The sequence below is a fragment of the Penicillium argentinense genome (assembly GCF_028826775.1).
Source record: "Penicillium argentinense strain IBT 30761 chromosome Unknown utg000011l_segment0_segment0, whole genome shotgun sequence".
Taxonomy (NCBI): domain Eukaryota; kingdom Fungi; phylum Ascomycota; class Eurotiomycetes; order Eurotiales; family Aspergillaceae; genus Penicillium; species Penicillium argentinense.
Genome location: NW_026622670.1, coordinates 1,675,772 through 1,698,876, shown reverse-complemented (window position 1 = coordinate 1,698,876; position 23,105 = coordinate 1,675,772). Strand labels below are relative to the sequence as shown.

At 50.3% G+C, this 23,105-nt stretch overlaps 9 protein-coding genes across 9 annotated transcripts; 5 read left to right on the top strand and 4 right to left on the bottom strand.

Annotated features, from left to right (window-relative positions):
- Nucleotides 1–1,930: 1,930 nt before the first annotated feature.
- On the top strand, nt 1,931–2,982 carry N7532_011654 (putative mannosylphosphate transferase (Mnn4); the record flags this gene model as incomplete). The annotated part of the gene is made up of 3 exons (XM_056624145.1): nt 1,931–2,308; nt 2,395–2,825; nt 2,889–2,982. 3 exons carry the CDS (start codon nt 1,931–1,933, stop codon nt 2,980–2,982), a joined length of 903 nt encoding a protein of 300 aa, XP_056469133.1.
- Nucleotides 2,983–3,615: 633 nt separating this feature from the next.
- N7532_011653 (putative zinc metalloproteinase) lies at nt 3,616–4,653 on the top strand (the record flags this gene model as incomplete). Its single annotated transcript, XM_056624144.1, has 1 exon — nt 3,616–4,653. The coding sequence occupies one exon, from the start codon at nt 3,616–3,618 to the stop codon at nt 4,651–4,653; it is 1,038 nt and encodes a 345-aa protein (XP_056469132.1).
- Nucleotides 4,654–4,819: 166 nt separating this feature from the next.
- On the bottom strand, nt 4,820–6,249 carry kat1 (putative 3-ketoacyl-CoA ketothiolase (Kat1); the record flags this gene model as incomplete). The annotated part of the gene is made up of 4 exons (XM_056624143.1): nt 4,820–5,247; nt 5,311–5,887; nt 5,941–6,121; nt 6,179–6,249. 4 exons carry the CDS (start codon nt 6,247–6,249, stop codon nt 4,820–4,822), a joined length of 1,257 nt encoding a protein of 418 aa, XP_056469131.1.
- Nucleotides 6,250–6,887: 638 nt separating this feature from the next.
- Nucleotides 6,888–7,655, bottom strand: N7532_011651 (uncharacterized protein; the record flags this gene model as incomplete). The annotated part of the gene is made up of 1 exon (XM_056624142.1): nt 6,888–7,655. One exon carries the CDS (start codon nt 7,653–7,655, stop codon nt 6,888–6,890), a length of 768 nt encoding a protein of 255 aa, XP_056469130.1.
- Nucleotides 7,656–8,200: 545 nt separating this feature from the next.
- On the bottom strand, nt 8,201–9,254 carry N7532_011650 (uncharacterized protein; the record flags this gene model as incomplete). Its single annotated transcript, XM_056624141.1, has 2 exons — nt 8,201–9,111; nt 9,233–9,254. 2 exons carry the CDS (start codon nt 9,252–9,254, stop codon nt 8,201–8,203), a joined length of 933 nt encoding a protein of 310 aa, XP_056469129.1.
- Nucleotides 9,255–9,947: 693 nt separating this feature from the next.
- N7532_011649 (DASH complex subunit ASK1) lies at nt 9,948–11,454 on the top strand (the record flags this gene model as incomplete). Its single annotated transcript, XM_056624140.1, has 4 exons — nt 9,948–10,038; nt 10,098–10,204; nt 10,281–11,259; nt 11,318–11,454. The coding sequence occupies 4 exons, from the start codon at nt 9,948–9,950 to the stop codon at nt 11,452–11,454; spliced, it is 1,314 nt and encodes a 437-aa protein (XP_056469128.1).
- A 409-nt stretch (nt 11,455–11,863) lies between these two features.
- On the top strand, nt 11,864–12,262 carry N7532_011648 (uncharacterized protein; the record flags this gene model as incomplete). The annotated part of the gene is made up of 1 exon (XM_056624139.1): nt 11,864–12,262. The coding sequence occupies one exon, from the start codon at nt 11,864–11,866 to the stop codon at nt 12,260–12,262; it is 399 nt and encodes a 132-aa protein (XP_056469127.1).
- Nucleotides 12,263–12,579: 317 nt separating this feature from the next.
- N7532_011647 (FAD-dependent oxidoreductase) lies at nt 12,580–13,047 on the top strand (the record flags this gene model as incomplete). The annotated part of the gene is made up of 1 exon (XM_056624138.1): nt 12,580–13,047. The coding sequence occupies one exon, from the start codon at nt 12,580–12,582 to the stop codon at nt 13,045–13,047; it is 468 nt and encodes a 155-aa protein (XP_056469126.1).
- Nucleotides 13,048–21,213: 8,166 nt separating this feature from the next.
- Nucleotides 21,214–23,060, bottom strand: N7532_011646 (MFS transporter; the record flags this gene model as incomplete). Its single annotated transcript, XM_056624137.1, has 6 exons — nt 21,214–21,374; nt 21,444–21,513; nt 21,591–21,627; nt 21,694–22,219; nt 22,273–22,775; nt 22,828–23,060. The coding sequence occupies 6 exons, from the start codon at nt 23,058–23,060 to the stop codon at nt 21,214–21,216; spliced, it is 1,530 nt and encodes a 509-aa protein (XP_056469125.1).
- Between the last annotated feature and the right edge of the window lie 45 nt (nt 23,061–23,105).

Sequence of the window (23,105 nt, the reverse complement as noted above, 5' to 3'; positions counted from 1 at the left end):
CTTCATGTACTGCGACTAGTCTCCTGGATTTCCGTCGCATGTCAACGTCCGTGTGGAGAGCATGGTGATCGGCATAGATAGTGCGCTCCGCCCGCGCTCCTGATTGGTCGATCGCGAAGCATCTCGAGGACGACACAGTCATCACCTTGGCACAGATGTGACCAGAAGAGGCTATGTTCGATTGTATATACTTTTCTAATGATCTATATGATGTCCAACCTCGAAGCTCTTTATCTTCATGAGACTGGCAAATCAGCCATTTGATGTTTCCGGACATTTGGAAGAATATATTCTCTATTATGGGATGAAGTGGTGAAACCGACGACCAATGATGCAACCAATGTAATTGTACCTACGCAGTCCATCTTGATATGACACAGGGTCTTCACCGTTCAGATGGAGATACTGCTAGCAGTAAAATTGTAGACGTTCATATTTCCGCTTAGTAAGCAAAACGGTGGGAGCGAGTAGGTGAAACCCGAGGACAACAGTTTGAAAGAGTGTAGATCGGCTGTGTGACCTGGATAACTTTAATTGCTCGTGCATCCTGCTGTGAGCCAAGGCGATTCACTCAGACAAGACCGATCTCGATAGAAATATCCATTATGATAGGCTGGGACTCGGCGTGCATGACAGCCCCAAGAAATGAGGCCTCGCGGTAACCACGGGTCGAGACAAGCAGCAAGATACGTTCGGAGCCTCGTATTCGTTCCCATGAAATCCCTGTTGGGTCACTCTAAGCTTCGGAGGGAAGCTAGTTTGCGGGGGCTCGCTCACCGTCTCTTGAATTAATTTAATTAGCACCCTCAGGTATAGATCTCGTGGTGCTGCCTGGCGTACAATTGTAGGTAATCAAAGGGCGGCCCGATCGGGCAAAGCATCGCGTGCTCGGGACGGACGGTGGCCGACAGCACATCAACCCATGCCTGCAACCCTGTCACACCCGCCGTTTTCTTTGGCAGGGGGGCTTGGCAAAGCCGCCAAGCACGCAACTGGTCCCCTCCAGGGTCCTCTCGTCCTAGCGCTGTCTGGCAGGCTCAAACGCTCGGCAAGGAGGACGCGAGTGTGTCCGTGCCGGGGCTGCCGAATGCAATTGTGTCCCCTGAGCCCCTATCGGGCCCCATCGAAGGGCTCTCGAAGGACCAGGAACGGAACCACTTGTGGGACTAACACCCCCTAGGGCCCCGGATAGTTCCTGACGGGTCTTGACATCACGACTCCAATGGAACAAACGAGCACGCGGGCATGCTGATGCTGACGGGCACGCGACCTGCTGCAGCGACGAATCGAGACGTGTGAGGCGTTCTCTTAGCCTTCCCCGGATCATCGCATTCGCATTCCCTAGCTGGGCCTGCCCCATTGGCGGGATGTGGCCATCACAGCATGCCGGCGCCAACCCTGCCCTCCGCGCTCCCCCTTTCACTCCCTTGGCACATCCGACCCATCGCTCTGTTAGGTCTCGGTGGGGGTTCTATCCGGCCTAATCCGCCCCGCTCCAACTGGATTTCGCTGGATTTCAACTGGAGAGATTCGGCTCTTCCATTTATCTCCGGTTGATCGATGCCCGTGGTGCTTCTGCGGAGTCAGTCCTTTTTTTTTTTCCCTGCTCCTTGTAGGATCCCCTCTTGTCTTTCCAAGTCGACTCCTTTCTCTCCTCCTTCGCCTTTCATCATACCGATTTCATTTTCTCTCCCATCTCTCCCCCTTGTACTATATCCACTCTCGCCGGTGCGCACGGCACGGCGAATATAATCCCTTCAATATAAAGCAGTATATGCTAGACGACTCGCCCACCCACCGGATTTGGATCCCTGACCTCGAGGACTCCACGACCCGACCCCAACGAGACTCCAGCATGCGAACTGGACCGTGCCCAACTGCAGACGTCGTGACCTTTTGAAACACCGAGGACCGGTTTCCCCTCACGAAGATGCAGTGGCGGGTGCTGGCCGCCGTGCCTGCTTTCTGGTCGGTTGTGACCTTTGCGCTCCCCAGTGGCAGTCCTCGGAGTGAAAGCGAAGCGGGAGCCAGCCAGCCCGTCGTCCAGACCGATCCCACCCTCGAAGACCCTTTGTGGTTAAACTACGGACTCAATGCATCTGCCGAATACAAATACTTCCATGAACCGGGTCGCGACGACATTCTCGGCCACTATGACTCGCGCTATTTCAAGGAGCCCGTGAGCGACTCCGAGCGCGCAGAGACTCTCACGCATATGATCCGCGCCTATCTGAACTTCTTCAACGAAAAGGAACTGGAAACGTGGATCGCGCATGGGACCTTACTCGGCTGGTGGTGGAATGGAAAAGTGAGACATTACACCCCATTTCAAGCCGACCAAAAGAAAAGAAGATCAAGGACAAAGAAACTAATTCGTACCGTCGCAATATTCAGATCCTCCCTTGGGACTGGGACATGGATACTCAAGTCCCGGACACCACCCTCGCCTACCTCGGAGACCATTTCAACCAAACCATTGTCGAATACACCACCCCCGATAGTCCCATCATCCGCCAGTATCTTCTCGACATTAACCCTTGGTCCCGTCAGCGTGAGCGCGGACAAGGCCATAACATCATCGACGCGCGCTGGATCGATATCCACACCGGCCTATATATCGATATCACGGGTCTCAGCAGATTGGAGCTAGAGGACCATCCGGATATCTGGCAGTGTAAAAACTTCCACAAATATCGTCTTATCGATCTGTACCCGCTGCGCCGGACATACTTCGAGGGAGTTCCCGCCAAAGTTCCTTTTGCGTACGACCAGGTCTTGATGGAGGAGTACTCCGATAAGGCACTGACCTCGACTGAATTTCACAAGTGAGTTCGATCCGTGTTGGCGCAACGAAGAGACTTAGTACAGCGCATACTGACTTCAGTTAGCCACACCTGGTTCCCCGAATTGGCGGAATGGGTTTCGGATAAAGACGTCGCCGACATGACTGTTACATTGTCGGACGGAAGAATTTACGATTGATCTCGGATCTCTCAGCATCATTTTCATTTCATTTCTCTGTTTATATTCTTTGGGGCTATTCGGCCTGTCTTTTTTCTTACCTTCTTGCCGAGCTTGGGGAATTTCTCGTGCCTTCTTTCTTTGGACATTGGCTTACTCCGGTTTCTTTTGCATTTGAAAAGGCTTGGTGTCTGGTATCATTGTTTCTTATTGCATATTTCGCGTGGAAAAGGAGTTGGGTTGGACATGGTGTATTTACCTTTTGTGGCGTCTTCAAACTGAATGACAATCATCAATGAGATTCATTCCGAATATCATAGCTACCCTTGGACTTTATCTGGCAAAAGTACATCTGACACCACACTACGGTAAGTCAGCGCGTCACGACTACTAGTAATGTGGCCTGCTTCCTTGCCACTTTGCTACCAGACTCTTCTCTCAGATACATTCATTTGTATGGCTGACACTTTTTCGGTCGCCTCAGGCATCAATCTCTTATCTCCGTGCTGACAAACTATCTAATCGCCGTGGAACCCGCTCGAATTCGCCTCGGCGCATGTCTATTCGGGCTCCGCCAATATATCAAGTTGGCTTTCGCATTCTCTACTTTGCATATACCCTTGCATCTTCCGTCATTCTCGAGAAAATTTCGTGATGGAGTCCGATATGGACCTCACTGTGCACCATCAAGGCACAGCGCACGCCTTCTCTTTTCCGAGCTCCGCAACACTCGAAGACCTCTCCGCAGCAATCGAAACGACGCTGAACATCCCAACCACCAACCAGAAACTCCTGATCGCGCCAAAGCCAGGGATGCAAAAAGCCCCCTTCCCACCGACCCGCCTAGACACGATCCTCCAACTCTCATCCCCAAAGTTCAAGATAACTCTCCTCGGCACACCCACCCAAGCAATCGCAGACCTAAACCACCAAGCGGAAACCAACCGTCGGCGCGAAGAAGCCCGAGCCGCAGCCCTCGCCTCCGCACGACGCAATAAATCCAAAGCCTCCGCACGACCAAGCAACACAGTCGCCACACTCTCCTCAACAAGCAACTCCTACACCTTCCACCGACTCCTCCCACTCTCCTACCTCCCACGTCCCGAACGCTCCCTCGACTTCCTCAAGCGCCTGCGCGATGACCCAGGTATCCGCGCCGCGATGGCAAAACACCAGTTTTCCGTCCCCCTCCTCACAGAAATGAACCCGGCCGAACATACCTCCGGTGACCACCAAGGCGTCTCACGGACGCTGGGACTCAACCGCAACCGAGGTGAGGTAATTGAGCTCCGTCTGCGCACAGATGCATATGATGGATACCGTGATTACCGAACAATCCGCAAAACGCTCTGCCATGAGCTCGCGCACTGCGTGTTCGGGGATCACGATCGTGATTTTTGGAACTTGACCTCGCAGATTGAGAAGGAGGTTGACGCGGCGGATTATAATGCGGGTGGGAGACGGTTGACGGATCAGGAGTTTTATAATCCTGGGGATTGGGAGCAGGCGCAGGATCAGGAGGTTGATGAGTGTGGGTGGACTGGCGGGGAGTTTGTACTTGGTGGTTTGGGGCAGGGGTCGTCTTCAGCTTCTGCTTCGGGGGTTGAGTCTAGGCGAGAGATCCTTGCGCGCGCGGCTGAGGAGAGGATGAAGAAAGAGGCGAGGAAGGAGAAGCAGGATGATGCGGCGTAATTTGGGCCGTTTATGAGAGACATAAATAATGAGCTATGGTTGCATTGCATTACATTACATTTACTACGATTTCTCCCGCTATCAAATAAACCAATGTGAACCTTGTGCAAACAGTCATATATAATCAATTTGTTTGTTCTAATAGGACAAGAGAGTCATTCCATATTTACAGCTGTTCGTTGACAAAGAGACCAGCCATGCCCTGACCAGTACCAATGCACATGCTAGTAACGAGAACCTTCTTCTTCGTCCGGCGAGCCTCGCTCAGAATGGTAGCAATCTGGCGGGCACCAGTAGCACCTAGCGGATGGCCAATAGCAATAGCACCACCGCGCGGGTTGACCTTCGCATGGTCCAAGCCAAGGGTGTTAACACAGTAAACAGCCATGGAGGCAAAAGCCTCGTTAATCTCGTAGATATCAATATCATTCTTGTCAAGCTGGAACTTGTTCAACAGCTTGGGGATGGCGGCAGTGGGTCCAATTCCCATGACGCGGGGCGGGACACCAGCAACGGTGGCACCGCAGAACTTGGCCAGGATGGGCTGGTTGAGCTCGATGGCCTTGGAGCGGCGCATCAGGAGAACGGAGGCAGCTGTGTCGATGTTAGGATCCAGTTACAAACATGATTTGACAAAAGAAAAGAAACCAAACTTACCGCCATCAGTAACCTGGCTGGAGTTACCACCGGTAGACTTATCACCAAACTGAGGGAAAGCAGGGCGAATCTTAGCCAGCGACTCATAAGTAGTTCCATAACGAACACCATCATCGCGGTTCAGAGTAACCTGGTGGACCTCCCCAGTCTTAGGATCCTTGACCTTAACCGAGATAGGCGCAATCTCATCATCAAACCAGCCCGCCTTCTGCGCCGCCTCCGCACGACGGAAAGACTCAGCAGCATAGCGATCCTGCTGCTCACGCGAGATACCAAAGTCCTTACCGACGTTCTCGGAAGTCTGACCCATGGGCTGCATGCAGTCCGCCGACTCCTGGTTCCGCAGAACCTCCTCGTTGAACGGCTTCTCGAGACGGTCGCCAGCAGCGGACATCAGCTCCGCGCCAAGCGCGATACCGACATCGATGGCACCGAGCGAGATTTGGTTCGCGATATCCTGCACGGCCTTCAGGCCGGAAGAGCAGAAGCGGTTGACGGATGAGGCACCTGCGGTGTGCGGGATGCCAGCGGCCAGGGCGGCGGCGCGGACCATGTAGGCGGCTTTGCCTTCGCCGACCTGTAGATGTGTGAGACGATTGATTCTTTTATTTTAGACATTGGGATACTCACATTTCCCAGGCACACATCCTCGACCAGGGCGGGGTCGATCTTAGAACGGGCCAGGGTCTCCTTCAGCAGAGCGTAGACCATGTAATCCAGCTCGGTATCCTTGAAACCACCCTTGCGGGCCTTAGTCAGGGGCGTGCGCAGAGACAGGGTAATCACGACATCATCAGGGTTCTTCTGGGTGCTTTTTGAACCGATTGTCAGCTTGGTCGGGGTGAGAGTCGATTGCAGGGGAGCTTACATGGCGTTCAGTCCGGTGTTAGCACCGGGCTTGAGGTGGCTCAGCAGCGAGCTCAGACGGTCCGCGGCCATTGCGAAGTGTAAAAGTGAAGGCTGTGAGATATATTTTATCAGTGGAAATGTTCCAGTGCTCTTTTCAGTCGCAGCTTTCACGAGTTGCTGGATGTTTGAAGTTTTCGGAGTTGTTGCGGGGAAGCTCCATGTGGCGGATAACGGGGGTGGGGATGCGCATCTGGGATGATCGTGATGGCATAGGTGAATCAACAATGACTTACGGAAGAGTAAAAGTACACCTGTGGTTCAGGAAAAGGAAATGAGGGCGTGGAGGACGAGGGGGGTGAAGAGGAAGAGAGAAGATGAAGTAGGGACTCCGCTTTAAGCTTCCCCGAAACTGCCGAGGCTCTTTTGACGCTGCGCCCGCGAGCCGGCCGCGTACCTGGTACCTCCGCATCCGCCGGTGTAACCCGCCAACTTCAAGTATCCGCTACTCCTGTCGGAAGTTTAAACTGATTTGGTATCTAATTTCGAAGTAACTCGGCCTAGGCTTGAGTTTGGAGGGACTTTTTAGCTCGGGGACTCGGGCAATTATCTACGCTCGTTGCGCATCAAATATGGATGATTATACATCAATCCGCAATCACATTCTGAAGCAAAAATGACTAATTCTCTACACCTATCAATCCCCCATTTACCAGGGTACAACGCCATTCTCACCAGTGTGTCGCCGTATCACCACCAGCTGACAGAGTTGCTAGCCGAACAATGTTTACCGCTGATTCCGAGGCAGGCCGTCCATTACCATGCGAGAAACTCGTGGCTGTCAAGTTCGGAGACGAAGCATTCACTTTCCATTCCTTGCCCTCGAATTTTGATGCATAGTGAAGGGTCAGAAAGTTGAGCGCTGCCTTGCTACTGCGATAGATGGGGAATGAAGGTCTCGACCACTTTTCCCACTCAGGATCATTCTTGTCGACTCGAAGGCCCATAGACCCCGGGTGGGATGAGACGAAGACGATGCGTGGTGGCTTAGCAAGTGCTTTTTCAGGCAAAGGTGTGCAGGCCTCAGTAACCATGGCGGCACCGAAAAGGTTGACCTCATAAGCCTCCTGATAGAGCTTGCGCATCATGGCCAGATCAGGCCTGGATTTCTCCAAGTGGTGATCGACTTGAGCCGGTAGTTTGGAGATCTCAGAATTTCCGTCTTCTTTGGACTCCTGCGGTGCTATTTCAGCGGCCTTGGCCTGTTCAACCTGCTTGAAATACAAGTCAAGTTCATTGTTGATGCCTGAATTGTTGACAAGTATGTCGAGTCGGCCATACTTCGAGGCAATATAGTCGACTGCTTTCTCGATGGAAGTATCGTCAGTCACATTGATAGTCTCAGCTTCCACGAGAGCAACGTTCTGGGTAGTTTGGTGTAGGATCTCGTAGAGGTCGAGAGAATGACAGAGATAAGCACTTGGTTGCTGGCTCTTCATAGGAACTAACTGGGCAATATGAACTTGTAGATTTCATTTGACAGACCGGATTCATAAACAACAAATAACAGTAGGATAGCCTCGAGGGGTAGTGTCCTGTCGGGGATAGCGCCCTTAAGTCCGGCCTAGCTTTCCTGAAAGGAACAGCAGATCCCAAAGGGGAAACTTTCATGGAAATAAATCATGCAGCGCGATTCCACTGCGGAGTGAACGTGTTTTACTCTGCTATTTAACATTAAGACAACCTAAGATTCTTTACCATAAGATTGAGCCGAAGAAATTGAAGAAAACGTGATTGATGTTGATTTGTCCAAGTCCCAGGACAATCAAATTTGCATCAAATCTCAGGGGATAATGAAGTCATCCTGAGGAAAGCTATGGTTAATTTTGACCAGAAATTTGCAAAATATGACAGTATCAGCCGGGCACCATGCGCCAAAGTCCCTGAGTCAAAAAAAAAAAAAAATAAAATAAAACAAAGACCGTCACCCACGCCATTCCTACTGTTCGCGCCTAACTCCCTCCGTACCCGGCATTTGCTGTCCTTAGATCAGAAAATCGTGGGTGCAAATGCTGGCTTGACTGTCTGCTTCGCTGCCCACTTCGGACCAGCCGGTAGGAGTAGCAACACCACCAACGGAGTATCTGCCCAAGTCGCTAAGGGTTCCATCAGACGATGCGTCGACGTCCTCAACATGGCCGGAGCTGCCGGTAGTGGATGGGGCCGACGAAAGCGGAGCTCGGAACAGGTTCGCATGTTCATCGTAGTCCAGTGGCATTTCGCCAAGCAAGTCTTGCTGGTGGCCGGTGTTCGACACTGGGTTAGGATGGGCATAGTAAACTTCATCATTATCCTCGGAGCGGCTTGATGCGGAAAAGGAAACAGGGGTTTGAGCCCTGATCGGAGAATCTGTGAATGGGTCAAACAGGACCTCATCAGGCGTTTGGGTGGTAGGCGTAAACTGCACAACTGACTCCGAGGAATGGTTCGAGGTGACCTCAGAGGAAGTATCAAGATGAGCAGCCTGGCCTGTCTTGTCCCCGCGGTAGAGAGCCTGAGCAGCACCGGTATCGATTCCCGTAGAAGTGCCAACAGTATCAGTCTCCTTGGCCTCATGATCATCAACCACGCGAAGGTTTCCGTTCTTGTCTACAAGCGAGTCGAAGCTGCTGAGCGGGTTTCCGGAGTCCTTTGACTGGCAATGGAGTTCAAGTAAGGTAGCACGTCGCATAATCTCTGCACGAGCAATACGGCGGCGTTCCTCGGCAGCTTCACCAGTCTCCTCGGTCATCGAAATGTCCTCACGAACGGGGTCACGCGGTTCGATACCATCGCCCAGGTTGTGGAGAGCCAAGGCGATCTTGCGGCGAGAAGTAATCATCCATTCTTGAAACTGAGGCGACCGGTAAACTGCGACACCCGCAGCAACCAGGACGGACACCGTCACAATTATTCCTGGTGGTTGAGCTTCAGCCATGCCATTCCGTTTGGCGGCTCCGGTGGACACCGATAAGAACGGATCCACCACCCGATGGGTCGGTTTGAGCATTCCAAGATGAGGGTATATGGTACTGACCTTTTGCCACAGGGGCCGGCATGGTGACGATTAATCTGTTGCTGCTGGATTCGTCTCCGATTTGATCCCCCCTAGCGAAGAAAGAAAAGGGGAGAGAGATGGGATCCGGGAAACGCGCGGATGATGCCTGGAGTCTTACATAACCCCGCGCCTGCCGAAGTGACTTATGGCCCCAGGCCGCCCGGCGTCCACTGCCTGCTGAAGGTTGGTTTCGATTAAGACACCCGCGTACGATCTTTTTACACATCTCCCGGGGGTAACATGAGGATGCTGTAATATTTTGGCAACCAAGTTCCGATACATAATATTTTTTTTCTGGAGAGTCTGAGCTACTACCTACTACATTTGACCGGGTGATCTGTGAAATTCAGTTTAGAATGGGCGCCTACTTTAATGATTCATGTTTTACGAGCAAGAATGAACGCTTGGCTTAACAAGCACAATTAAATACATATTCTACTTAGAGCCCACACTGCTATCGCCCAAAACAAACTACTACAATTGGTATGTAGCAGGATGCCTACTGTATGCGTACTTTCTACTCAGCGTATAGGCCGTTGGAGATTGTGCGGCCGTTAGTCATCCCCCGCGGCCAAAAACACACCGCTTTTAGCGTGTCCCCGCGCGTCTTTGGGCTTCAATCGGAGCTGCAAACATTTTGATAGCGATAGTGTTCGTTTCCCAGTCCACTCGGGAAATTCGAGCTCTCATCAAGATGTCTCGTCAATCAGCCCAACCCCAGCGGCCTCTGACCCTCACAGAGGAGCTGGAAAAATTGGAACAATCTATCACTTTGACTCTGCAAGGTATGTGAGTGGTAAACAAATTGCCGGAGAAAGATACTGACTCTCACGTTTGCCCGCAGAGATCGACCACAATTTCAGCCAAGCCCATCGAATCGTGACCACGAGTATCCTACCTCTGGTGGAACAATACACGGAGCATTCTCAAGATGTTTGGCAGGGCGCCAAGGTGAGCACAAACAATAAGGGGGCATAGGAATTGTCTCCTGCACTACCATTGCTATAAATGCTGACCGGATACCCAGTTCTGGAAACAATTCTTCGAGGCGAGCGCAAATGTGTCCCTTTCCGGCTATGAGGAACGTCCCGAGGGCGACGAGACGGTTCAAGAACCCACCGCGACGGAGGAAGAGATCTCCGCCGATATCACCCAGAGTACCAGCATGGACGAGCCAGATCAATCCTACGAAACGCCTTCATCACGCGGTCCGGATGCGCCCCAGGGCCATGGAGAAGACGTTGATCTCACGGGCCTCATGATTTCCTCGCACAGCACACCGCGGGCACCGGCTCAACAACAAGGCGAAGATGACATGACGATCTCTTCGATCGAACATTCCTCGTCCTATGAAAATCTCAGGAAGCAGATCAACCAGGATCAACCGCCATTTGATATGCCCGACTCGTCGACTCTGCCTTCGACCCCAGGACGCCAGCCTTTCTTCCCGCCCGATGCCAACTCTGTGACCCCAATGTCCTCCCCGTTCATCCCGCCAGCCTCGTCAACAAAGTACCAGTCCGCTTCGCGGGACAACCGATACCAGAAACCCTCAGACCCCGTTCTGCATCAGGTGCTCGACAAAACCTACCGCGTTCAAGCAACCCCCCTGGGCAAGGGATACCGCAGTGCAGGTGGGGGAGCCGATGCTCGCTCCAAATTCACCGTCACCCCAAAGGCTGCCGCTTCCTCATCCCGACCTGCGTACGACGACTCTCCTATATCGAGCCCTGAACCTGAGGCCCCACAGCTACACTCCGAGATCTTTGATTCGCCCATAATGGGGGTCAAAGCGACTCCTGGAACGAACCGCAAGCGTCGCACTAGCAGCAATCGCCTCCGTGGCACTCCAAAGCCCGGTACAAGTGTCTTGACTCCTGCTAAGAAGGGTAGCCATACTCCAGTGTGGGATAGCGACGATGATTTGGATGACGATAACTTTGGACCTAGCCCTCCCAAGACGATGCAATTCCATATTCCCCAGAGCCGGTTGATGAAAACACCGGGTAAGTTGCTCAACAAGAACAATATGCGGAAACTAGCTAACATCCTTATCTCTCACAGCTAAGGAAGCTTCTAAGCGCATCGTTACTGATCTCTTGGCGACTGCCGGTGCAGACGATATTACTGATGACATTGACGATGAACACAGCCCAAGAGTTATTCGGCGATCTGAAACACTGGAGGACGATACTTTTTAGAGAGCAGATTGACCTGCCAGATTATTTTGTCGGCGATGTCATGGAATTGATGTTTTCCATGTATCTGTTCCAATGAATGAATATAGAGAATCATATACCCGTATTTCTATATGCTGTGATGTGTTGCTCAGGTAATACTCCAACAACTGTTATCAGGATAGAACCATTTGTTTTCTTATTCGAATCTCACATATGATCTGGCTGCTTCTGGTTGGTTGCTGTTCATTGCGAATTGATGATCGGCCCTCAAATGGAAGGTTCGGTCCCAAGCCCCGTCACTCGGTCCCGAACGAAGGACGCCTTGCCCGATTGTTTCAATTTATAAAGGCCTTCGAACACCAGTCCCTTCAGGAAATCATTCAAACCTAGCGTGCTTGTCTCATTCTACCCATCCAACTTTTCTTCAAAGATGACTCTTCCTGTTCTGATCAGCGGTGCTGGTCTGGGTGGTGTCTGTCTTGCCCAAGCTCTCAAGAACAACATCCCCTTCAAGATATTTGAGCGGTTTGGCCGAGGAAATATTGGCGCCCAGGGCTACCGACTCAGAATAACCACACATTGTGTCAGCGCAATGGAGGAGGCCCTCACGCCAGAAATGTTCTCCTTGTTCGGAAAGACTTGTGCCAGCATCCCAAAGCTCGGTGTGAAAATCAAGCGAGACGGGTCATCAACAGCACCATTTGGTCTGTCACCAGGAGCACCCGGAGGGAGATCTTATACGGTTGATCGCAGTGTGTTTCGCGAAGCGTTGTTGACCGGCCTCGAGGAGAACACTCTCTTCGATAATTGCCTCAAGAGCTTTACATAACATGTAGACCGTATCACCGCCTCATTTGCAGACTGGACCACAGAAGACGACGCTCTTTTAGTCGGTTTAGATGGTGTTCGATCCACTGTACGCAAACAATACATTCCCGACTTCAAAGGACTTAATACCGGCAAGCGCATCGTCTTCGGAGGAGCCCTTTCACTCCGGAGTTTCTGGCCAGATTGCCCGAGGAATACTGCGAAGGAATGAGCCTCGTTACAAACGAAGACGCCGAATCTCAGCCTGTGCTGATGTTTGAATCCATCACTTTTCCAAACGCAGGCGAAGTCTCAACACTGTAACTACCGGATCCATACATGTACTGGGTTCTTGTCGCCCACCGCTCCAAGAGTCCATCCTCCGACCAAAAATCATGGCCCCCATCTTCCACGGAGGCAGCCGAACTTGCAACCCAGCTCATCAGCTCCTGGAACCCATATACACGGACTATCTTCGAGATGTCAGATGTGAGCCAAACATCCATCCGCTCACTGCTGTCTGCGGTCCCGGCAATGCCACCATGGAGACCGTCATCTCGAGTCACTCTGCTCGACGACGCAGCTCATGTTATGCCCCCCACTGGAGCCATGGGAGCCAATACTGCTCTGCGAGATGCGGCTGATCTGGCACGCCAGGTTGTTGCTGCTGGTGGTGCTCGAAATGTGAGTAGGGAGGTCATTGGATCCTATGAGTCAGGTATGAGAGATTTCGTCAAGATGGCTATAGAGATGAGCTGGAGGGGTGGTATGAGGAGCTTTGGACTTAGGCCCAGTGGAGGAATATGAGCCGATATCCATGTAAACTACTATGGCGACAGAAAGACGCCCTGTTGTTGATGTGACTTATTCTTACGTCCATAATGACAGCCATTCCGATCGCAAAAATGGTCGACGTGGTGAATCATTCGGCACCAGTTAATCCCTGGGATGACCATGTTTCGAACCTGCTGACTTGGCACTTTCTACTTTCGCGCTGGGGTGTCGGAGCCCGTCTTTCTTCTCTTCTGTGGAAGCTCACTCGCACTGGTTCTTCTACTCTGCTCCACTCGTCACAATTCAATACAATTGACACGCAAAAGAATCAGTGATTTGCAATATTTGAAATGGAGTAATTTCACAGCAAAGAAGGAATAATCCTTCATTCGCTCTGAGGTCGCACAATTACTCGATATAACGATCTTGTCGTGAAGTCGGGCGATCTTCGCTCCCACGAAGCACCATCATTTCGTTTCATTGCGTCGAAAACAACAATACTCGTACCCAAAGTCCATGACATCCATTATAAATATAAGAAGGTCGAGGCTATTGTAATGGACTACATACCTGGTAAGCGACTGATTAAATCGTGGGATACTTTAAGACTCATCAGAGGTTCTTCAATGTCGACGAGCTTCGTTCCTACATGAGCCAACTCTGCGAGTTAAAAGGCGACCATATCGGACCAATCGACCATAGTAAGTCTATAATTGGCAATATTGCATCGATTGAAGGCGGTCCATTCGATTCTGAACAGCAATTCAACAAGTTTATCCTGAGAGATCTCGTCAAGACAGCACCAGACCTACTGCGGCATTATGCCAAATTTACACTTATAGATAAAGATAAGTTAGGTAGTTTTTACTCATTCTGATTTCGTCTCGCGGAATATTCTTGTCGAAGGAGGTCGTGTCACGGTTCATCCTTGGCTGGGAATATGCCGGCTGGTGCCCGGAGCACTGGGGATATATTCAGGCGCTTCGGCATATGAAACCGATGCCTGACTAGCCTGATTATCTGCAACGGATTCTTCCATCCCGATTCGAAAGAGATTACATAGGCATGTCCTTCCTAGCTCGCGTCATGAGCCACTATCTACGGATACCATGTGGTCATTTGGGATGAGAACCAACGAAGTAAGACAGCGACACGGTACTTCTGTTCAATTGCACACTATTTTGCAGCAAGGGTGGGATCGTGGAACCTTCTGGTGCTCTTTAGCACTCAACTCTCCCATGGCTTTGTTTGGAATCTTCTACGATCATATCCAACCACACTTTTCCCGGTCTCATAAGAACGAAGAAGCGTTCTGGTCGAACACGATGCGGTATTTGACGTTTTATGCGCTCGGATTTCTTGACGAAAAGGTTAAAGACAAGGAGTAATACGACAATCGCCTGCGGGAAGCATTTACGGGGCATCCCGGTTCAGCCATGTGCTCGTCTGAATAAAAAGCGCGGGTCAGGTTTTCCCGCTTTGCTTCCTAAGACCCTTCCATTTCCTCCTCTTTGGCTTTCCTTGCTGCAGTATCAAGAGATTAAATTACATTTTTGGCTCTGTCTGCCTTCACAGCTTCTGCTGAGGACAGCTGTTTCAGGGTCTTGGGATTTGTCTTGATAGTGAGCTTTGCTTCCTCAATTTGTCGGTCATAGCTGGAGTCGGAGTGCCGGTCCCCCATTCTTTTGATCTCTTATTTTTGAAATCAAGAAACTGGCTTAATCAAGCGTTAAAAAATTGCTGAAAGAGAAGCTTTCATTGCATTGTATCGGAGAAGATCTGCTGAAGATCACTTGATATCTTGTTTGATTTTCTGTATGCCGACCAACCTAACCTAGTTGGGGGCTATGTTAATTTTAGTTGCTCTCGTTGCCTGAAGAGGACACGTGGTCAGCCGGGAGATGGAGGGTTAAAGAAAGTAGCGGGTTTCATTCAGGTGAAGCTTGCAAAGTCGAGTTCTTAGAGAGAAGAGGGCGCTAAAGACAATAGGGCACAATCCTGTGCTAGAAAATTGCGACAGCAAAAGGCCAAGATTACTGCGGTAAGTACAGCGGTCTTCCTGCTGTCTTCCTGTACAATACGTAGCTGGCTCCTCTTGTCAATAACATGATTGGAGAACAAATGAAACAAAAACCCACTCACGGTGACTATTAGGCATTTAATAGCGAATGAAAAAGGGTAAGAGGCCCAAACACCATATCATACGTGGCAGTAACACTCCGCGCGCTATTTCTGCAGGTCGTTATCCTGCACTTACTCTTTCATCACTTCTCACATCTATGCGAGAGAAGGGGCGCCTATTCTTGTACAACAAGGAACATCTACACAATAGAATTCTATATTATATGGAGAAGCGCGTACCAGATGTCTTGGGTTTAGCATTTACAAAATATTGCATTACACACTTGCGTAATTCTTGATTTCTAAATTCCTGCTCTGCTTTTCAAAGCAGCGATGGAGATTTCTCTTCAAGGGCTCTTCACAAATGCTTCCGAGGCTGGCGGTAAAGTCTCCGCTGATATCTTTGGCACCTGACTGCTCAGGCATTCTACGCGGAAGCTGGACTATCCATCCAAACAGCGGCCTTGGTTCTCCTTGGAGTACCTCCTTTACCACAAGCAACAGCTCCTTTGTTCTCAGGACCAAATCGTTCGCAGCTCCCAGAAGCTCTCTGGCCTTCAGTAGAACATCCTTCACAGTTAGAATTAGCTCCACCATCTCCACCAGAACTTTCAGTATTTCTCCCAAGTAGTTAAATACTCCAGTAGGGGAAATATAGCAAAGGTGATTGACATCCTCATCAAGAGAGACATCCCGTGGGCGAAGGAAAGTATCAGGATCTAAACCAAGATCTAGAGCGAGATCTAAGATGAGTCAGTAAACATGTGTAACCAGGTGATCCGCCAACCCCTGGGTTCACTGCAAGGCGATCTCCCCATTCAACCATACACCCCCAGTCCTGCGAACATGGTACACACTGCTCGCACTTTTCTGTTCACAGACATTGCGTCTACGTCACACGCTCACCGTACAGGGGTCCGAAATCAACAACGACACCCGGTAAATATAGGCAACGAATCATGCGCAGATTCAGAGAACAGCTGAGCGCCTTGGACGGGCGAGGCAGACTTCACGGAGAATTGAGCGAGGCGCTGTATGTCGGTGAAAGGAGGTGGCGGAGCTTTTGGCGATTCTGATCAATAGCGAAAATGCGTCAACTGCAAAGAGCAGGGAAGAGAATGCAAAGCAATTTGGAGGCTGTTGGATCGAGAGGGGACGAGGAGGGCGCGCATATACACCCACGCACGGGTGCGCATAGGGACACCGGACGCTAAACCAAGAGGATAAAAATTTAAACCCGAATAGGCTCCACCGTAGTGGTCCGATATGGTGATATGGTGTATCTCTGCAATCATGAGGGGAAAGGTACCTTACGCTGAGTCACTTGCTGATCTTGTAGGAAACTTGCACTTTCTTTACTGTGCACGATGCTATATAAATCTTCTACAACTGCGACCGTCCTTTAAAAAGGGCAGGCCTCCCTCAACCTTGCCACGGCCGTTGTTTTCAATAAAGATTGGCAGGCAAAAAGTACGATATAAACTATTCCATGGTACATTTCATACAGTCGGTAGCGAGTTCCTTTGTGCCATAACCATAGAGAAAGTATACGCCAAACCCACTACTTAAATATGTCAGGATGGAGCAATAATCTTCGAAAGGAGGGTATTTTTTATTCTTGCAGAACTTGGGCGAAATCACCTTCAGAGTATGGCTACATGGCGGCGACGTAGTGTAGTATAATTGCTTTTGAGCATGGGCGATCCATTACAAGCCGGCTGGCCACTAGGCATGCTGACGGAGGGTTTGGTGGAGCCAAAGTTGGTCTAGAATCTAAATTGGGGAATACTCCGGACTGGGACTGTTCGGACCTGGATCCTGTTTACGGTCCTGAGTCAATTGTAGCGGCAGATACTCACATTTGCCACGCCAGTTAGGAGAGGGTTCCAGATGCCGATCATCGCGAAATCCGCTCCAGGTCTAGTCAGCCAGCCCGCCCGATTCCAGCCCTTTGTCAACCCTCCGAATGCATGAAACCAGGGGCGCGTCGGCTCATTTCGCTCAATTTCTTCTGCTAAGTAATGCAAAAAGAAGGGCCACACTAGTGGGGCCTTGTTTAGGTCAAAAATAAATTAAACGATTCATCCGGCGCTGCGCGGTTCTCGTCGAGGCATCTTCCCAGCGCTGTCTCCCGCAGGTCACTGTAAGTGTCCATGGTGGGCTGAGCGGGCAGATGTTGAATGGTAGGTGCGCCTAAAAGTTCCACGGCAGCCGAAATCGAGTTTTAGAAGGGCAGGAGGTCCGGCAGAAGAAAATAGTATTTGCTCATTGCCAATATGTCGGGAATGTGGGCCGGGCTATAACCTTTGAACATCATGCGAATCATCCGTTTTGCCTCAAAGCTCTTCAGCCGTGAGAATACTCTGGATGGTAGCTCATTTGCGGAAGATAGGTGACCATGTTTCTCTCTAACTGCGTCTCGTAGGTGGGCCGAAGAGAATGATGAGAGGACTGCGAGTTGATCGAGTGTGTCCTCGATCTCTTCCAGAGTTAGCCCTGAACCGACTCTAGGTTCGCTGTCTGTTATGGCCATCACTCGCTCCACAGACGCCACGAAGTCTAGTTGGCCACTGGATTGAAGTGATTGAAGCTCCACCATTCGAGATGACCCCAAGGCCTTGTGCGCGTTGGATAATGTTTTCGAGTTGCCGCTCCTTCAGTCCGAAGACTCGGTCCGGCCTTCGTCCGGCAAAGAGGCATGACAAAAACGCAATGGCTCCAGTGCCCTGCCTTCGAATGGCGGAACTGTGCTTGCTGAACCAGGCAGGGATGATGCTAGTATCGCTGCCGGGGAGCCTGACAGTATTCAATGGTCCTCCTGAACTTTTCTCGAGTCTCACTAGGAGCTCACAGCGGAAGCTGAAAGGAAAAGCCATGTTGCAACCAAAGACAGGAGCCGTTAATTGAGGTCTGTCCCTAGCCTCTCGTATGTACGAGCGCAGTAGGGAGCTCAAATAGCATTCAGCGTTCATAGACGGGTTTATCAGCCGTTTATGTAGCTGGTCCAGGCAGACAGCCTATGGGCAGTTGTTCCTAGCTCCTCTAGGCTACTGCCTGCTTAGCAGACTGCCAGACCGCAGCCATCGGTTGTTCGTTGCCTCCCATACTAGATTGTAGGTTCCAGTCTCATCACTGTCACACGCTTCAAAGAACCCTGGACGTAAGCTCATCAAATTCGTCGCAGACTTCAACACTGCTAGCAAGGCTAGGTCATAAATCCTTCATCTCCCATACCATTGGTCCGTCGCTCATGCGCAGTGTTGCCTGGTAGAGCTCAAAGTACGGTTTCGCGTCAGACTCTCGTGGACATCCCGCTTTCTTCCTAGAGACGCCTTTAGAGTGCCTAGCGGTTTGTGATATCGGCGGCGACGATCGTTCCGCCGACCATGAATCGCTTTCTTCGCGGTGTTTTGCCGGTACACCAGTGTTGGTCACGGCGTGTAGGGAAATTCTGTCGGGGGCCCGCTATCGTGGATGCGTTTAGGGGTGATTGTGCAGACTGTCGCTCGATACCGAAATCCGCGGCAGTCGGATCCATCTCCACTGCAGGTACATGTGGCTTGACGGCGCCTCAGATGGCGCTACCTCTCCCGGGGTCGTCACGGTCTGACGAGAAAGCCACCCGGTTACCGTCAGGAGGTTACGCCGGGCTGGTATCCTTGGCTTGCTCTGTTGTGATATGTCGTATCGTAACGGAATCAATTCCTAACCTCACGGAATTGCCAGCTTTGATTGGAAATCAATCTGGAGGTTGCATGTGTATATAAACCCTCAAGTTTTCTGTCCAGAAGAAAAATAAGTAATCTTCCTCTGAATTACAACATGCCCAGATGTGAGAGGGCGGGCTGAGCCCGGCTCAGAGGCTGAGACCACCCAAAGCGTCGACGTAGCGTTTTTGCCTTTGGGAAGGACTCCGCTTGCAGGGCTCGTAAGCACAAATGGGCAAAGACTTGTACCAGTCGCTGGGCTTGTAGAACCACGGTCCATTATTCGCTAGCAGTGCTGGGACCCAGCGCGTGGGAATTATAGGTACCTAGCGTTATCAGTAACGTAGTTCCCAAGCGAGTGACGCACCCCACCAAAAATCAAGTCCCGACGCGTCCCCACTATCTTCAACAACCCACCATGCCACCAAAACACGCCCAATCAAGCCATGATTCGGCTAATCATGAGGACCGAATCTTATTAGCTGTTAAGTCTTTTCAAAGCGGCCAATTTCCTAGTCTTCGCGCTGCAGCCAAGACATATAACGTATCTGAGGCTACAGTCCGCCGCCGATGTGTGGGCCAGTCTTCTCGCGCGGATACACGCGCTAATAGTCATAAATTGACTAAGTTCGAAGAAGAATCGCTTGTATAGTGGATACTCTCAATGGATTCACGCGGTGCAGCGCCCAGGCCCTCAAGTGTGAGAGAAATGGCGAATATTCTAATTGCCGACCGTGAAAACACAACCTCCCCCCAACCAACAGTTGGAAAAAACTGGGCATCAAATTCTATCAATCGCCAAAAAGAGCTGCAAACATGCTTCTCAAGACGCTATGACTATCAACGTGCTCAAAATGAGAACCCAAAGGTCTTACGTGAGTAGTTTAAAACCTTCAAAATGTGACCAATAAGAACGGCATCCAATCAGATGATATCTACAACTTTGATGAGACTGGATTCGCGATGGGCCTTATTTCAGCATAAAAGTTGGTTACTCGAGCCGAGTATTATGGTCGTCAGGCAGTTCTACAGCCGGGAAATCGAGAATGGGTGACTGTTATAGAGTCAATCAGTGCGGCTGGTTTTGCTCTCCCACCATGCATAATTTTTAAAGCCAAAAACCACAACATTAGTTGGCTTGATGGCCTTCCAAAGGACTGGCGAATCGAAGTCTCTCCAAATGGCTGGACTTCAGACGAAATCAGTACCAGATGGCTTCAAAATCTATTCATCCCATTCACCTCAACTCGGATGAAAGGAACATATCGCCTTCTGATCCTTGATGGCCATGGTAGCCATCTTACGCCTCATTTCGACCGAATCTGTGCTGAAAACTTAATTATCCCACTCTGCATGCCAGCGCATTCAACCTCTAGATATTGGATGTTTTGCTGTTCTTAAGCGTGCCTATGATCGTCTGATTACCAATCAGGCACGGCTAGGATTCAACCATATTGATAAGCTAGATTTCCTAGCAAGTTATCCTCAGGCACGAGAAGAGACTTTTACTCACTTCGACCTTCTAGCCGATCGAGTCAATTCAGCCCTAAAACACCGAAAACGGTCACTTAACTACAAAACAGTTTTCTTCACTCAAAAAACTACTTAAAAAACAATCGAGAAGCTCCTCATCAAAGAGTGTCCTAGATCAGATTATCAAGGGCTACTGTGTCTCAATGCATACCAACATGCTACAAGCTCAGAGAATTGCTGGTTTACGGGCTGCGAATGAGAAGAAACGGCAAAGGCGAGCAAGGACGAGTCGTCTCGTTCGATGCGAACAGTGTATTACAGTTGGAGAGGGCTTGCGACTACCAGTGCAGCCAGTGCAGCCAGTTGAACCTGTTGAACAGCCTCCGCCCGCGCCGGTTGAATCGCCTATTTTGCCACCCCACCAGCCAAACGTGCACCCCGGAGATGTAGCGGCTGCAATAAGATTGGCCATTCAATTACCCGGTGCCCTAGTCGATAGTTTTTGAATTTAATAGTGTTTTTGGTGGTTTAATATCATTTTAAAAACGTAGGGGTAGGCGGTGTGCGTCACTCGCTTGGGAACTATGTTAGCAAGTTTAGACCCAATTAGTCACCTGTCGTCCCATTCCACTGCGTTGTCACGACGTCGACGTTATTGGCCAGTGGCCGTTTACATGCGAGACCCTGGTCCATAACATCATGAAATATATTGTTATAGCTGTGAAGCTGTTGTATTAGAAGAACTACTCTAGAAGCCAACTATTTATAGGACTCTCCGCACACACAAGCTGCCCGCCCAAATTGGTGCACAGCAATGTGCTAATCAACGAAAGCTAAAAGTGGATGATATTAGTGGCGGAATTTGCCATCATGCATATACTTGCTCAGCCAGAAGCAACTATTTCTTAGCGAACCGGCTTTTGCCTCTAATAAGTTTGCCATATCGGAAAAAGAGGAACGGAAACGGTATCATGGCAACGGTGAGAAACGCCAACAATGATGACGCCCATTGGTATCCTAATCCTTCAAACATGTGCTCGCCGAAAAGCGGGAATACGGCTACAGTCTCAGATTAGCCTTATGCTGCAAAACCAAAGTCATGGCATTTTACTGCCTTCACATACGTACCGGCAAAAATGCATCGGATGAAGCCATTTGCGGCCATGGCGCTCGCTGCGTACGTTGGATAAGCGTCAACCTTGTGCAAGTTCTGTCAGTTGTGCCTTTCAAAAGACAAATTCAAAAAAAGAATTTGTAGTAGTCCAGATAACTTACAAGAAAACCGAAAATAGAGGTAAACAGCAACAATGCCCTAGTTTGGTGTCACCACGTCAGCTTTTAAACCTTTTCCTCTTACACTTCAATAGTTTGTACTTACCCAAATCCAAAGACGGTAGAGCCTATGATAGGAGCAATCCAGTGCACCCAGGGGAATGTTGTCCATCCAAACATGAACATGCCAACAGGCACAATCAGAGAGCCTACCATAGCAGCAGGAAGCCGGAACTCGGGCTCGCTAGCACCTTGGATACCCGTCTCTCGTTCTTTCTTGTGCACAAGACGGTTTCGCGCATTGTTCCAAACCGGATTCATGAAAACAGCCAGGATCATGCCAAGACCAATTCCTAGGAAGGATAGACCGACTTGCCACAAGTTGAAACCATGATTGTTGACAAAGACCAGCGGGAAAGCGTCGAAAAATAAGTAAAGAATACCATGCAAGAGTGCTGCAAAAATGCAGAGGCAGAAACACATGGGTTCAAGGATGAGAAGCTGGAATGGTCGGAGTAAGGAGTTGCCAATTGCGTGGGCAACAGACCGGTGCGCTCTTTCCATAGGAGCAAACCATTCGTTGTTTGTCTCTTTTCGAAGCTTTCTCGCCTTGTTTCGTAATAGAACAGGATCTAGCTCATGTTAGATTGGAACAGGACTTGAAGAATTATGGCCATAAACTTACGAAACGTCTCAGGAACAAGAAAGACGATTGCCAGCCACAAAACAAAAGACCAAATGATTAAAACGTAGTACGTCCATCGCCAATCGAGATAAGAACAGATCAAACCGCCAATCAGGGGACCCAGACTGGGTCCGATAAATGGCGACACTGAGAAGACAGAAATCGGGTGTTGTAGTTGCGCCCTGTCGAAGAGATCGTGAATGGTGCCTCCAGCCACGGCGAGGAAAGCGCTGCCAGCGAAGCCGTCGAGGAAACGGAAAACGAGAATCACCCCAATGTTCTTGGCGACGGCCTGTGGTATAATGAAAATAACATAGATCGTCCAGGAAATGACGTAAATGGGTCGCCGACCGTAAAACTCGCTGAGGGGGCCAAGAGCCATAGGACCGAAACTGATACCGAGAACGAATAGGGAAAGACCAAGAATAGACACTATTCTTGAGTTGCCCAGCTCTGCTTCCATCTGTTGGTATGTCGCGGTGTAGATGGAACTAGCGCATGTCCTGAATATGTTGTGTTAGCTTGGGCCAGTTGCTTTGATCGTCCGTAACTTACATGCACAGACTGACAAAACAAATAACAAGAACGATGCGCCACTTTTTCAAGGAGCTGTAGCTACGAGGGCATAGGGGATCCGCATCACCGCCCTCCCAGCCGACCTCGTAACTCTCTTTTTCCATGCTCGGTGGGCTCTGGGCTTTTTGGTCTGCCGGTGCGATAACCGGAGTCGAGGTCTTGCTGTTGTCGTCCAGCGACTGCATTTCGCTGTCTTTGCTTTGCTCTTCCATGATTTCGCGAGATCAGTTTGCTCGATCGATTTTGGCTAGTATGGA